Source organism: Patiria miniata, unplaced genomic scaffold, assembly GCF_015706575.1.
Source record: "Patiria miniata isolate m_02_andy unplaced genomic scaffold, ASM1570657v1 HiC_scaffold_5, whole genome shotgun sequence".
In the NCBI taxonomy this organism is placed as follows: Eukaryota; Metazoa; Echinodermata; class Asteroidea; order Valvatida; family Asterinidae; genus Patiria; species Patiria miniata.
Genome location: NW_024037072.1, coordinates 29,138,023 through 29,154,448, shown reverse-complemented (window position 1 = coordinate 29,154,448; position 16,426 = coordinate 29,138,023). Strand labels below are relative to the sequence as shown.

At 41.6% G+C, this 16,426-nt stretch overlaps 1 protein-coding gene across 1 annotated transcript; it reads left to right on the top strand.

Annotated features, from left to right (window-relative positions):
• The first annotated feature begins 268 nt into the window (after positions 1 to 268).
• On the top strand, positions 269 to 10,403 carry LOC119741804 (pancreatic lipase-related protein 2-like). Its single transcript, XM_038217702.1, has 7 exons — positions 269 to 468; positions 858 to 1,009; positions 1,215 to 1,355; positions 6,440 to 6,668; positions 7,325 to 7,461; positions 8,504 to 8,579; positions 8,920 to 10,403. The coding sequence occupies exons 1-7, from the start codon at positions 411 to 413 to the stop codon at positions 9,168 to 9,170; spliced, it is 1,044 nt and encodes a 347-aa protein (XP_038073630.1). The 5' UTR covers positions 269 to 410; the 3' UTR covers positions 9,171 to 10,403.
• The last annotated feature ends 6,023 nt before the right edge of the window (positions 10,404 to 16,426 follow it).

The following is a 16,426-nucleotide window of genomic DNA, read 5'->3' as shown; positions in this document are numbered from 1 at the left end:
TTCTTGTTTAAAATGGCCCTCGCGGCCTCAAGTCAATAAGACCGTCCATATTCAGAGTAAATCTTTTAAGCCACAAGTCTGATGTATTGATGCGGAAGTAGATAAATTGTTAGAAGTTATTTGTCAATAAGGCTATTCTCCTTTTTAATAAGGACGGATTATGTGGGCTCAGTAAATAAACCGGTGACAGAAATAGTCAACCGGTATCTATTAATTCTTGCTGTTGTTATCTTTTAGATTATACATTTTCAGTGTGTTGATATTTTTTTATTCCATTCGTAGACCGCATCGTTAACTCATTTCGTGTGATACGCAGGGGCGGCTTACATTTCTGTTCTTCACAAAACAGATTTTCGACAGTTACTGGTTTATTGCATTATTTTCACTTACTAGAAACTTTATTATCAACGATGCACATTCTGACAAGTTTATTGTTTGTTTGGATGACCGGATGTCTCGTGAAACCAGGTAAGGATGTAAGGCTACTAGGCTATAGTTTGATGTAAACGTAGCGGTTTCATTTTTGTCGATCGTGTCTAAAGCCAGAAATAAGATTTGTGCCAGAAGCATGTTTGGTAAAATGGCGTTATTTTGGTTCTCTCTTGAAGGTTTTACAGAGGAAGTTTGCTATGGTGATATAGGTTGTTTTGTTTTTGTTCTCTCTTGAAGGTTTCACAAAGGAATTTTGCTATGGTGATATAGGTTGTTTTGTTTTGGTTCTCTCTTGAAGGTTACACAGAGGAAGTTTGCTATGGTGATATGGGTTGTTTTGTTTTGTTTTGGTTCTCTCTTGAAGGTTTTACAGAGGAAGTTTGCTATGGTGATATCGGTTGTTTTGTTTTGGTTCTCTCTTGAAGGTTTCACAGAGGAAGTTTGCTATGGTGATATCGGTTGTTTTACTGACGAGGCACCATTTGATGTGTTCTTTCGTTTCCCGCCCATGTCACCCGAGTACATTAATACTGAATTCCTACTGTATACCCGACTCAACCCCAGCTTGTATATGAAGGTATTTTTTGCATTTTTCCATCGAAAAGTTATGTCTAAGCATTGATGTAAATGAATAGAAGGCATGAGCATGTCCACTATACAGATTAGAAGCTTGCATTCAATTTTCCATTAAAGAGAAATAAACACACAAGAACCCCTGCTTCCACGAATTGAGTTGAGCGACATCCACTTCTGAATACGTTTCGATAACTCTCTAATTACAGGTTGACCGAACCGACCCAGCATCTGTAGAATATTCCACGTTCAGCCCGAGACGACGCACAGTGTTCATCATTCACGGGTTCACAGAGAAAGGCTCGCGAGCTGAATGGATGAAGGAAATGAAAGATACACTGTTGGAAGCGGTAAGTGTTCATGCTGCAGACGTGGACCCACACATCACCCAGGGATGGGATCTGCTCATAAGTCTGACGCCTCATAGGTCCGACGCCTCATAAGTCCGACGCCTCATAGGTCCGACGCCTCATAAGTCCTACAAAATCGCATCCCCTAACAAAATAAAGGCCCGTAAGTCCAACGCCTCATAGGTCCGACGCCTCATAAGTCCGATGCCTCATAGGTCCGACGCCTCGTAGCTCCGACGCCTCGTAAGTCCGAAATGAAAGATACACTGTTGGAAGCGGTTAGTGTTCATGCTGCAGACGTGGACCCACAAATCACCCAGGAATGGGATCTGCTCATAAGTCTGACGCCTCATAGGTCCAATGCCTCATAGGTCCGACGCCTCGTAGCTCCGACGTCTCGTAAGTCCGACAAATTAAACGCCTCGTTTTTCCGACGTCGGACTTATGAGGTGTTGGACCTATGAGGCGGAATAAATAAATGTTATGCCTCATAAATCCGACGCCTCGTCAGTCCGAAATTTCGGACTGATAGGTACGTTTCTTAATTGCCCCTAAGGACGTAACATGTACGTCCATGCACGTTTGTTATCTTCTCAGTGATTGCCCAATTCCCTGTCACGTGGCATAGCTATAAGTTCCTTTTACGTTCGGGTTATGAATAGGAGGCGGGCACATTATAAAGAGCCTAATACCTTGAATGAATAACTTACGCCACGGCCTTTTCAATTCATTGGCCGGGGCACAGTGTCGCAACACAGACAATAGAAGGAAGGCCCACCGCTCCACCCTAATTCTATAGAAATATCGCACTGCGTTGAAGCAATGATAGTTTCGTTCGCACCTGTTGGTTTACAGCATTTGAAAAGCGCAGCATTTCGTTCAGGTATTGAACCCTCTACGCAGATAATGTGCTATAATTATGTAAAACGTCAATCAACCAAAACAAACATGAAAATAGAATACACCATTCAAAAATAACAACATTTTGGAATATACCTTTCAAAGGGAAAAATATTAAAAACGCATGTTTACCGATGACAGTTTTGATATCTTACATTGGTATTTGGCTTGATAGATGCATGATCATTATGTAATACGTAGAGCACACAGGATCACCCCACCCGAAAACCGTAGGAGGGGGGCAATTAAAAAAACACAAATTCCAAAAGTAGTGGTTTTAAGGTAAATTTGTATTTTAAGACGCAGCTGTTTGGAATACTTAGCTTCATTATGTTGATACACAGGCCATATACAACGTTTTTGAAAATAATCCAGGGATGAGTTATACCACAAAATGCATAATTAATGTCAATCACAACGAAACGCCCACCACCGACTACTGTCGGACAAAAATACGAGTATGGGTGGACTTGAAAATTTACAAACCATACCATCATGTTTGTGTGCAACACCTTACATCAACAAGGGCCACAAAACAATACCCATGCAGGGGTGGATCCAGCACCTGCCACACTCGTATTTGGGACAGTTTGTTTACGTCATGACATAGCTCAAGTAAAAACGAAATAGTACAAATTGCTGATGATTTGGCATTTATGCAAATTACACACTGTTCCCTTATTTGTTTTCTTCTCGATATTTGATATGTTATTATATGTGCTTGTCTGAGATCAGGCTGTAAAAATCGGCAATTTTGCAATTTATTCCGGGTTTATTTTTTAATATGGTGTGACATTTTTGAAATTAATGCAAATTGGGGAAAGTTCCACTGCGATGATGTTGGTAGACTTTTGATATGTTCGTATATATTCTTGTCTGATATTACGTTGTTAATATAATTACTGGTGCAATTTGTTCTGGGTTTAATTTTTTTTTCATAATATGACTGGACTATTATACATGTAGCAACCGACCACTATAATCTGCATTGTCTCAAATTTCCCAAGGCTCAGTAGCGTATCCAGCGGGGGCAGGGGGGGGGGGCACTCTCACCTGGAGGATTTTTTGGACAATTTGTTTTTGGTCATCACTGATTTAAATAAATATTTATAGAGTTTGTGTGACATCAATCCAACCAACGGAAACCCGCTCAACAACCATTACAATGCGCCGTGATAATGTCCATATAATGTGTAGTACATAGGCGTAGCCAGCAGGGGGGGGGGGGGGAGGGTTAAGGGGGTATTTACCACCCCCCCCAATATTTTGTAAGGAGTGCCTTTTTCCATTCAAATGCCCTTTTTTTCAACGGGCTTAACCCCCCCCCCACCCGATAATTTATAAAGAGTGCCCTTTTTTGCGAAGTGCCCTTTTTTCTGAACAAGTGCCCTTTTTTTTTAAAAAGAAGTCCCTTTTTTGGGGGCATCTGCCGTTTTGGATGCCTTTTTTTCAGAATTTCGCATTGTATCGCCCTGAAAAACACCATATATTGGCCCTTTGTGTGCATAATTGTCGGTTTTGAACAGTGCCCCCATCGACAGATGGGACCAGCCCCCCCCCCCCCCCCCACGCTTTTTGATTTGACGGAGGCCAAAGTGTCCGGAGAAAAAAACCTGTCTACATTTCACAACGGATGTGCAAGTGCCCTTTTCAAAAAAAATTACCTCCAATAAAAATGACCAATGGTCAGTGTCAGGGCAAGTGTTGGGAGAAAAAAAACATGTCTACATTTCGGCGCGGATGTGCAGTTGCCCCCCCCCCCCCTCCAACATCAAAAGCTGGATACGCTGCTGCCTAAGCTTCCAGCCATCACGTGGAAAATCAATGTATGCCATGTAGACGCGATGTCTGGTCAACCATACCATCACGTCTCAGCTAAAAGGCACGCACGTCAATTACGAGTCGCTCAGTGAACTGGGATCATTATCATGTTAATGGTCTTATACGGTGCATAGTCACAGCCAATCACAGGGAGACCGCAAGCGTTAGGTTCGCTGCTCTCGTCCTACGTCCCAGATCAGTGCTGCCCATGGTGGCATACTCCGGCATAACCAATCAGATCCACGGTTACAGCACTGAACGTAGCCTTAGGGTCATTTTAGGTTTTCGTTCGGGAATTCAGAAACGTACCTTATGAGACGTCGGACCTATGAGGCGTCGGACTTATGATACGGCCCACTCCCCAGGGATCAATGCAGATAGTTCAGGAGGATACATACAGGGGCCTATAGCTGAATGGGCTTTGGTGGGTGTGAATATCCCACCTGCACTATTTTTTCACACGGCATTTGGAGACTCAGACGGCAAGCGAACCGTCAATCAGGGCCAAGTTCGGGCAAGGACCATTAGTCGACTAGTGGTTGATTTGTGACGTACCTTACGCCTGCGCACTGATAGCAATGTGCGAACGTCTCTAGTCAAACGCTGGTCAAAATGTCATCGCAAAACTTCTGGATCCTGGCTCTCTGCTAGCGTTATGGATGCGCGCGGCTATTGGTTACTAGCGAAGCAACCAACCCCAGTAGGCTGGTTCCAAATAGTCGACTAGCGTAGTCAACCATCGTCGACTAGACAGAGTTCGGGCAAACGTTAGTTAACCATTGGACAACTATAGTCCTTGCGCGAACTTGGCCAAAGTCAGCGATGCATACGTCCCAGCCTCGACTCCAGGGGCGCGTGCTCGTTCCTTACACTAACCCCTGGCTGTGATGATGACGTAAATGACGGTGAATGGCTACTCACAGGTACTGCGCGCGCATTTCGAAGATTGCACGCCGGTGTCACGGTCTCACTTCTCCGGCGTGCTAGCTTCTCCGGGTTGATTCGGCGGATAATTGAGCACGTTACAGTGCACGTTACATGAGCACGATTCATGCTCATGTGTCCGCTGTGCTTACTTTTCCTCGGGCTGTTTTCTGAAGTCTGAAGCCCGTTAATAACACAGTGAGGGACACCCAATAATGTGTTATGTAACACTTCCTGTGGGTCAAGTCATATTCCACGGTCTTGCAAGCATTCTGATTATTTTGTGTTCCCAGCGTCATGCATGTGTGTGTTCATGGAGGAATAATTAAGAACGAACTCCTTGGTCCGTGTTCCTTGCTCGTTCGTGGTCCATTTTGTCCTTATTTTTGCAACCACGGCTTAAAATAAATGTGCATTTCAAATTCAAGTCTTTAACATTGGAAGTTAACAGTGCGCGCCAAGAAAATTCTATGCATACAAATATCTTACGTACACAAGTACAGCCCCGAAAAACTCAGCACACTAATACAGTGACGAAAATGTACACTACTGCGCAATTTTGTGCATGCGTGTTGAAGCGAAATTTCCCTTTTGGAGAAGCTAGCACGCCGGAGAAGTGAGACCGTGACACCGGTGCCCCCATAATGCGCTCGCGTGCTTTGCACGTAACGTCACGTACTAAAAAAAATTAGGATTCAAAAGTCGCGATGCCTGTACGATTATGGATTATGTCAGCCGCGTTTTTCGCTAACCCCCCCTGTATCTGTGGTTGTGAAGGCACGAAAGGGGTACGTACATTTAATACAAATCTTTGCTAATTAACACAACGTCCAAACGTTGTGTTTGAAAGGATTGATTCTTCAAAACCACAACTTTTAACATTTTAAAGATGGCGTCGGCACGTAAAACGGATAAACTGCAGCCCTAATTATAATGTACCGTATTTTGGCACATTTAAATTACACAATTCCAGGGGTTACGATCGCGCAAGGCATCATGAGAAACAACATGGCGCTGCAAGATCGTACCCACGGGGCACGAGGTTGCACTTTTAGTCCTGTGATGTGGGAATGAAATAGGGTCACAATTTAGCAATGTCGACTCCGATTGGCAGAGGCGCGAGATCGCATAAATCTGCATGCTAGCGCTTTGACATATCAGACGTTATACTTGACTCCGTGGATATCAGTTATAATATAGAACGCTCTTTATATACGGACTGAAAAATCATAACTAATAAGAATAATTCAGAATGGTTCTCATCAATTTGCGAGGTGGCCTTTCTGTTGGTGTTTCCCAAACTGTTGGAAATTGTTGCCTGCTGTAAAACTAGATGTCGTCCTTCGTTCTGAACAGCTTCATCCGCATTCATGTATACCATGAAGTGCGCCCTCATGAACATTCCGCTTTCCATGTTTTGTTTTTGTTTTAAATAACAGGAGAACCTGAACGTATTCCTTGTAGATTGGGCATCGGGTTCCAGGAACCTATACACGCAGTCAGTTCAGAACACCAGGGTAGTTGGTAGAGTCATTGCCAAATTCATTCAATTCTTGAACACGGAGACTGGAGCAAGCTTCGACCAAATTCATCTGATTGGTCACAGTTTAGGAGCGCATATCTCCGGCTACGCCGGAGCCTACCAGCCCGGTATTGCAAGAATCACAGGTCCGGTAACGTTTTTTATAAGTTTTTTACATAACGTGCTTTATAGTTAATGGCTTGCAATAATAATTTACACACGAGTCTTTGCGTCGTGCCTGTAGCCGCTTCCCATAGCCTCGTGTGTTATTTCAAGCCATAGCCAAGTTATTTGGACACGGCCTTATTACTTCGCATGTTTGCAATCTGTTGCATTGCGCTGCCTTGCTATGCTTTGCGTTACGTTGTGTCTCGTTGCACATAATCATAAGGTCAAATAAACTTAATCATTACTGGCCAGCCAGTGGTTACAGTCTGTCATATTTGTGTATGACAATTTACGTAAAACGAATTCTAGGCACTAGTTGGGTATATCCATTGACGTCTATCCAAATTGCCATAACAACTCCGAGACAGCTCTGACTTAGCAAACCGATCCCCGTTGACAAGTTTTCAGAGAAAGCAAAAGAGAGCGCTCAATTGAAAGAACAAACATCTTTATTGAGCCTCTATTTATCAACCTTGGCCAACAAGGGAATTGCAAAAACCCCAAAGGTTTTTTTTTTTTACTAGCTGCAATTATATATTTGGTTTCGGGTCGTAAGCTTGCATTATTCTCCAACAAAATGACAGAGTAAGAATAAAAAAAGACACAATTTTCAAATTTTCCCGCCGTTCTGTAGGGCTTGATCCCGCAGGGCCAAACTTTAGGGACAACGACCCGGCTTGTCGACTTGATCCAACAGACGCCATCTTTGTTGACAACATTCACTCTGATGGAGAGACATTACTCGAGCTTGGTATGGGTCTGCAACAACCGGTAAGCAATTAACAATTGGTCAGCATCACTATTCCAGTATTTCAGCAAGCAGCACATCAACATTATTTTTGGAATTTTGGAAGTCTTTTGGCAAACAGGTATTCTGGTGCTCCAGTATCAACAATCAATAAGCCCAAGAGAATACGCATGTATATAGGCCTACATTTTGAAGCAACATGAATATTGAACCAATTCAGTCTGTTATCACTGGCTTGCCATCAACAGAGGGCGCGCTTAAACTCACGCAATAAAAATTAGATTGTCTGGTTCCCGACCCCATTGTCATTGGGACTTAAAATATGGGGGTCCAGTAAGGGTGCACACCGGTAAATAGGCCTAAACCCATCTGCCGAGCTCATGAATAAAAGTTATACCCTCAAAATATTCTATATTAGAGAGTTCTGAGAGCCATAAAATTGGGGAATTGAAGAGATATGTGACATTTGGCCCGGACTTGAGGCTTCCAATTCTGAGCATTTTGGATGCAATTGGGCTTGAAAGTGGCGCTATTTTGCCCGTGTTGTGGAGGGATCATATTTCAAGATGGCTTCACTTTGGGGAAAATAGGGGTCGTCTTCTTTGGGTGAGAATTTCTTGAAAAGTCAATGGTAAACCCACCAAAAAATGTGAAGAAAATGAAGATCACATGTTGATCATCATTTTTCTGTGCAGATACATTTCTGAGTAGTTTTTAAAAGAATTTTGAAGTATGGACATTTAGCACTGGTGTCTACGGGAATTTTAATCATTTTTGTAGAGACTAAAAAAATGACCATGCGCCGCGCATGCGTTATGCCGCGACAGTGGTTTTTCAGTGGGCGGAAGTATATGCAGGGGGGGGGGGGGGCAAAAGCATTTTAAAGGTATCAACAAGGGCTGCTCCGCAACAGATGCTTCCAAATCTTGAGGGCAGAGATCCGTAGGCCATCAACCGATTACAGCAATTGCGAGTTCAACAGAGGGCGGGCTATAACTATGTTGTGTGAGGGTAAACTTTTTAAATACATTTACTTGCTTTGTATTTTTGCTTTATTCGACTCAGCTCGGAGACGTTGATTTCTACCCAAATGGCGGCAAGGAACAGCCGGGTTGTCCCAAGACAGTTAGTGACAAATTGGGTAAGATACTGCTTTTATGTACACTGCACCATGTTGGTTGTTTCCGTCTTTAATTCTAAATTTACGATATAGGCCCAGGACCACCATACACTATTTTGAACATCATCAAAGACGCAAAGGTCTTAATAAACACGTGAAGAAGATGACCCGTTTTCATAATTATTGCCTTGCATGAAGTATGGAAAGGGAACATTATTATGCTTATAGGTAATACGTTGGTAATGACTATCAACTTCAAGTGAGGAATCAGTAAAAACGTTGAAAAAATACAGCTTGCCCCTGATGCAACAAATACAACTTTTGCTTGAATATCTCAACATTGCTTCATTTTTCAAAATAGATGATACCGAGTCAGAGTTGAAATGCAGTCATTTCAGAGCCGTTTACTATTTCACTGAAAGCATCCAGACAACTCAGTGCCAATTCGCTTCCTACCCCTGTAGCAGTTGGGACGAATTCTTAAACGGGCAGTGTTCGGATTGCGGAGCGTTGGGATGTCCGTCTATGGGTTATCGTGCCGACAGCACGTTGGCACGGGGAAAGTTTTACTTGCAGACAGCCAGTCAGGAACCATATTGCCAAGACAAGTAAAATCAGATCCTCATATTCAGAGTGCTTTATAAAGAGTGCTCTTTGAAGATGGTTATTTTCATCTAACAAAATGTTTTATTTTGCTTTTTTAAAACTTGCTTTGAACAATTCTGAATTGATAGCGAAATGGTTGCACTGAGTATTGATTAGACATTGATATATTTAATGGACTTAATGTAGGCTGGGCTTCTTTGACTTAAAAATAACACCCATGCATTGAATAATCCTTTGACAAAATCAACTTTTTCAACAAGTTCAAATTGGTTTAGAGGTTGACCATCTTCCTCATAAATCACCCCAAATGTATATGCTTCTGAATCCACCTCTTTGTGTCCAAGGGTTTATATCTTTTTATTAAGTGTCACTGTTAGCCATTGAGTTCACCGTGCTTTACCCTGACTATGCCGGGGTCCCTCTGGTCACAACACCCCATGAGAGTAATCCATCATCCTCAATCCGCGGTCAATTTCATTCTTGGTGCTGGAGTGAGAGGAATGGGCGTCTCGGTGTTTATCATTCAGAGACGTGCCGACAGACAGATCGGCAATGGGTGTGCATCAATCATAGCTGATGACTTCCAGACTGTACTGCATGTTTATATGGTTTTGTCTGTGGTAGGATAGAGGAGGGCTGCTCCTTTACCACACGGAATCCTTTGAAGATGGAAGGGGAGGGAGTAAAGTTGTTCATCTTCCTCGTGTTCCATTTATCTCAACTTGCCAAGTGCGTGCCAGCCTGCCTCATGCAGCCAATTATGTGGTCAGGCACGAGTCCCCAATGATTAGGATTGTGCTCAAATTAACTTACGCTGGAGAATGTGTAACACATCGTTTGGCCGCCCCTTTTCTACAGCGCACTTGTACGCGAAAGCGATCCAGTTTAAGTACTATTAAAATCCATTTGATAATTTGCTGTACATGTACTTATTTTCATGGAAACTTTAATCATCTTGGTTGAAACTAAATAATTTTAACAGCCAGTTAATTTCCAATTGAATTAATGTATTAGGCCTAATTTGTTTTAAAAATCCATGTTTCGATTTGTTTCTCGTCTAGATCATAGATGACAGTCAAAGCAAATGTTACAGAAAGGTTTCACTGAAACTAAGAGAAGTTTCCTTCAATAAAGCTTTCAACGGCAACCCTTAGCAATACAGTCTCTTCATCTTTTCCACTTCCTGTATTTTTTTACAACTGTAGTCGCGCCTTAAACATTTAATAAAAATATTTCAACCCTAAATATGTCGGGAGGAGTGAAACAGCTGGCTCATGCTGACATCCCTGTCTGTCTATTTTATTTCTTTGACTTGAAGGACACTCATTTGTTCGCCGCAAGAAGCCCACCGTGTGTACCCCCCACTCCACTATCGCTACAAAACAAAACTATTCGCAAATTAAGTTAATTGATCGGGCGGGGTTAACGGGCAGGACCTGATTATTGCTTCTGTCCGCTTAATTGACACCGTAAGTCAACAAAACGGAAGGACATCTTCTGTCTGGTTTGGTTTGAGACAAGAATGAAGCAGTGTTCTTGCTCGCTAACAGTAACAATAATCATAATAGGCCTGGGTTCCTCTAGACACGCCGGTCTACCTCCACGTTGTTCTATGCTATAGGTCCCAGCTCTATGATCTCAGAAGGCATATCCGTACAACACGCAGGAAACATGGCATCTCGAAAAAGTGAGATAGCATAACTTTACCCAGGACCCGTACCATCAGCTTGTAAAAAGCAAAAGAAGTTTACTAAAATGTCCCCCTTACTTAACCCCGACCTTCACGAGTCATGTAATCTTTTGATTCAAAAGGGTTGACACCCTTCCCCTTGTTTTTAAATTGGAGGAACACGTGGTGTATAGGCCAAAAGACACATGGTTTTGCTTTAAATCTGGTGTAATGCATTATTAAATGACCTTTGTGAAGTCCACATTCTACATGCATGGTTTGAAAATTAATATCGACGTTGATCAAAGACACTCTTTTGAATTCTGTCCGAATCAGACTATGAAATGGTAAGGGATCCAATTACTTAATTTTTTCCTACCGATATGTTGTATTTTCGAAGTACATTTTTATTTTTTGTTTTTATATTCGCATACAATGAACAGCGACCGTCGCAAAGGGCTGACTACCAGCATCGTCGATTCATCATTTTCGACACTTACCTATCATCACACACCAATTGGAAAAATGTTGTCATTTGGAAGTAACAGTTTTCTTTTCTCTCGATTTGGATCGTCCATTGCTCACAGAGCTACAGAGGCAACCAACGTGTGCAGGAGCGTTATACCGTTCGAACGGATGGACTACTTCACCATGCTGCGAGGCAAAACAAATAAAAACCTCCCTTGAGATTGGGAAGCTAGACCCAGTCTTGATCAGTGAGCGGTGTTAAAACAAAGTGTGAGGTCATTTTTCCGGAAAGCAATGAAACATTACGGTCATCAATGATTCATGCTTAATTTTAAAGATCGTCCCGAGACTCTCACAATAATTAAGAGATAAGAGATTTGCCTCAAAGAAGGAATACGTTTGTCGCACTTCATGAAAGTCGATTTATTCCGTATCTGACACTCACACTCTGTTGATTAGTGTCAATAATGAAATATATCATGATAATGACAAAGTTTTCTTTTCAGAATTAACGTTAACATTTCATTGTCGTATAAAAGGTAGCCGTCGGCTAAGAATTCTTTTTTTTTTTTGGGGGGGGGGGGTGACCAGTAGGGATCAAGATTGAGGGAACTGAATAGCATGGGAAAAAAAGATTTTTTTTTTGCCCGATGACCTGGCCGCTGGAAGATGATAGCAGTGGGTCCGTATGTGGGCAGTGCGGTCCGCTAGACTAAGGTTATGGTTACAATGACCTGTGACAACTCGCTGGGAGGTAGCCACCAAATCATACGGCCGCCCTACTTGAAAACAAAAAGGATTGAGGACACTAACACATTTAACACAAAAACTACACGAAATTGTTACCTTTAAATATCTAAGAAAATGTGTGAGAGTACATGTCTGGTTGTATGTCTGTATTGAACGATGGGTTTTGGAGCCCTAATCTGATCTACTCTCCGTCTACTTTTCTCGGCTTTAATTTGCCAATTCTATCGTGAATACGAAACCACGAGGGAATTGTTCGACTTAACTCGAGATCTTCTTTCCACATCCAGAGAAGGCCAACATCATCCGGATTTCTCAGAACAAATCGTCCCCTTGATTTAACAGTGTGACTAAAGCGCCACCTTAGAAAAATACTGACAATCTTGAGTAGGCCTATTTGATCATTATCGAGCAAAACACAAATTGAAGGCAAGATTTCCAATATGTTTTCCTTTTTTTGTTATGTTGAAGTTTTCAAAAATCGCCTCCTCTAAAATATTCGTATCAAAATCGTTTTCAAAAAAATGTCTAAGCATTATGCTACTCCCAAAAAGTAGGTTGTCCCAACGGTTTCTTGCACAGAAAATATTATTAATGGTCAGCGTTTCGTTTTTATGAATCGAAATTGTTAATCAGGGAAGCGGGACCCTTTTCACAGGAGGGGGGGGGGGGGGGGGGGGCAAAGGGACACTTGCTCAGAAAAAGGGGCACCTTCCGTCGGTGTGAAAGTGGAGGAAAAGAATATGGTTATGACGAGAACTAATTATGAATACGTTGTCCATCTTGCTCTTCGTGTTCATGTTACCTAGTTATGCAAAGCGACCATTTTTTTTTTATCGCGAGAGGGACACTTTTGCTTTTGGTGGCCAGTTCAGTGACCATTTTATTCGCGTGAAGAGCATTATTTTTAGGGGCCAGTTTTGCATCTTGAGAGGGGGCACAATTTTAATGTTGCGAGCGGGGCACTAAATGCGCTTTCGAGGGGCAGTTTTCCATCTCGAGAAGTTATCGTGAGAGGAGCACTAGTGTTTTTGATGGCCAATGTTCAAACTCGAGAGGGACACACTATTATTATTGCGAGAGGTGTAGGCCTATTTATGCTTTCGAGGGGTAAGTTTTCCATCTCGAGAAGGTGCTCAATCTTGTTAATGCGAGAGGGGTTCTTGTGCGAGTGCCCCTTACCCACCGTTCCGCCGCCCCTGTTGTTAGTCATGAGAGAAGTGCTGATCTGCACTGCTCGCTATAGTATTTGAATGCAGACCTAAAGTCTGAACACAGATTCAAAATGGCGGAACAGGACAGCCATTTAAAGTCTGATACCAGCCAGCTTGTCGAAGTTGACTGTGACGTAATCACCCTCATTTAAATATCTAATAGAAAGCGTAAATCACAACAAAATACACACAAGTAATAAACATTTAAATCATTCAAATCCGACTGCGTAAAATACGCAGTCGCAGTACCCCCCAGAGATGGCCGTCATTGAGTGAGCTATATACGTTCATGCATACCCAACCCACTTCATGTAATAAGTTAACCAGAAACTGTGACCAACAACGAGTTCTTCATCAACTCAGGAAAAAGAGGTCACATATCTTTGTTAATCAGATCAGTTAAGTAGGGAATAGAGCTACATTTGTACCTGTTAGTCCTACAGCGTATTGTGCTGAGATGATCATTGTTCCTCAACCCATTGTTCCTAATCGGGGGCAGCCAGTCTCTGAATTTGTGGGAAGTGAGTAATGATTTGCCAAACACGGAACACAATTGTTCTCTGGGGGAACATTGAGTTGGGAACATATTTCACTGTAAGACCTATTGAGACAATATTCATAAGACAAAATGATACGAAAAGCCCTGCGCTGTAATTTTTCTAGACATTCCTCTTGCTTTTTTGATAAACATGAGTGCCAGACAGGGGTCGCATATTCTAGAGTAGGTCTGACATATTGAATGTACACAGTAACCAGATCTGAAAAGGCTGTAAGCACGAGCATTGCAAGAAAATTGTTCACAGCGCATATAGCAACCATTAAGATATCATAAGCTTGAAAGCACGGGGCCATTGCCTGTCGCCTCATATACACGTGTGTAATGAGGTCAGGTCTCCGGTCTGTGACTTTTTACACCGCATATCCACTATCCGCATAGCAAAGTGCCTTATTGGTCCATACTTAGCTTGAAAAAGCCCAGAGTGTTCAAAGTCCGCCATGGAATTTGTGTTTTTTAGAAAGTTGATTTATCTTTAAAAAAAATCTTGAAAACAATTGAGGAACATTATAATTTACGCTTCGGTCCCTGAATGACTATACGTAAATGGCAAAGTCATGGAAGACACGATTTTTCAGTACAACCATCATGGATTTCGCGAGGGGGGGGGGGGGTGGTAACGGGGGATGTAGGCCTATACACATTTCGTATCTTCAAGTTTTGAACAAAGCGTGAAATGGTGTGATGCCCCCCTTCGATTTCTTCATGGCCGGTGATTTCTTGCATCGCTTCTGGATGGAGCATAAAATACTCGCAAGCATGCTCAGGCCACAGTGAATTGTATATAACTCTGTCATATCTAGCTGTCGTCACCCAACAATTTAATATTGCACGTGTGGCGGATGCCTTTCTACTCTGTGTATTTATGTTTGTAGTCTGCGTTGAAACCCGGTGATTCAGAAACTCTCTATTTAGCTGCAGTGATGCATAATATGTTTGAACTTCGAGAAAGACTGAAAAATATCGTGGTTTGGTGTGGAACAGTGATAATGGCGTTCGTGCCTCTGAAAGCGAGGGGAAAATATGCAGCAAACTTAATAGATATAAAGAAAGGTGATAAATAAGTATTTTCATTTTCGTTTTGTTTCCAATTAATGTTCATTTATGTCAAAATTGAATTGAACATCTTTGAAATTAAAGAACATAAAAACAGGGAACTTTAAACTGAAAACTACACAATCCATATATAACCTTCAGATTCGTCAAGGGTATACTACGTAAATTTATAATGTAATTCCAGAAAATGTGTTGAACGATGTGTTCTATCTATTTGGAAAGTTGGTCTGTTTTTTCGATAGCTGACGTCCCCTCCTCAATTTCTCATCAATTATTCATGCGTACATCGGACTGGACCGCGCTTAATAACTCCGCAATGGCCACAGGAAATTCAGCTACAGACGGTATTTCAACAACTTGCGAGGGGCTAAACAATTCGGCAGGCAAAGCACTGAAATATTCGTGTCGTATAGGATAACCCGAGATTGGCGCAAATTATTTTGTGAGGAGTAGAATTACAAATTTTAATTTTCAATACAACCATTTTTTCTTTTACCTAACATGGGCACTGTATGTGGTCTAGTTTAGTTGCATTTTATATTAACTATATATTACTTTCTTAAAGCTACTTACGAGCTTGATATGTGTATCTCTGATTAGTTGTATATTGGCTCCCACCAACTCTAATTATAAAATTTACAACTGAGTGATTAGCACCCCGTTTATACACTTGATTTAAAAGAGTCGACAAAAAACCTCGTCATCAGTGATGACAGATCTTTGTTTTAGCTCGAGTTGCATTACACACCCGACAAAATACCTCTCCTTCTTCTTCTTCTTTCTTCTTCTTCTTCTTCTTCTTCTTCTTCTTCTTCTTCTTCTTCTTCTTCTTCTTCTTCTTCTTCTTCTTCTTCTTCTTCTTTCTTCTTCTTCTTCTTCTTCTTCTTCTTCTTCTTCATTCATTCATTTTCATGATGACTTGATGAGTTGGGCCCAACTGTCCCTGTCGAGCATAGTGTTGGAAAGAGATGGACCACTCAGACCAGTTTCTAGCTCGATGGATGTTTTCAGGGTCATGTTGGGACGACCTCTCCTTACTTGTTTTAATATATTTGTTCTCTAACCTGGTTTATTGATGTATCATATTCATATTCATATTCATATTTATTTCCACTTAATCATTTTAAAAAGAAAAGGTTGAGACAATAATTTAGATGCGGTCTTACACTAATTACATTTGTTACTTTTACTTAACTACACAATGAAATACACTTTGAGTTACACATACAGAGACATGGGACCAACACAAACAAGACAAGACAAAAACAAATCAAGTACAATCAGAACCTAAATATGAAATCATTCGCAGAATATGTTCACAGCAAATAATATTTAAAAATAATTTAACATTATTGTAAGTTTTTCATAAGCAGGGACTTTAGCTTTTTTTTACTGCCAATTCTAAGAGTTTGATTTAATGTGTTCCAGAATTTGGGGCCCTGATAAATAATAAACGTTTTAGCTTTGGGGTGTAGGGGGCTATGGGGAGAGGTAGTACCTCTGGTTGTCTTCCACGCTGCACTCCATGAGTGGGTCGGCATCATTGGTCCTC

Coding starts and splice junctions, on each gene's coding strand:
- LOC119741804 (XM_038217702.1), top strand. CDS start 411: ATGCACATTCTGACAAGTTTATTGTTTGTTTGGATGACCGGATGTCTC. Junction 469..857: donor CGGATGTCTCGTGAAACCAG/GTAAGGATGTAA, acceptor TCTCTCTTGAAG/GTTTCACAGAGGAAGTTTGC. Junction 6,669..7,324: donor CGGTATTGCAAGAATCACAG/GTCCGGTAACGT, acceptor GCCGTTCTGTAG/GGCTTGATCCCGCAGGGCCA.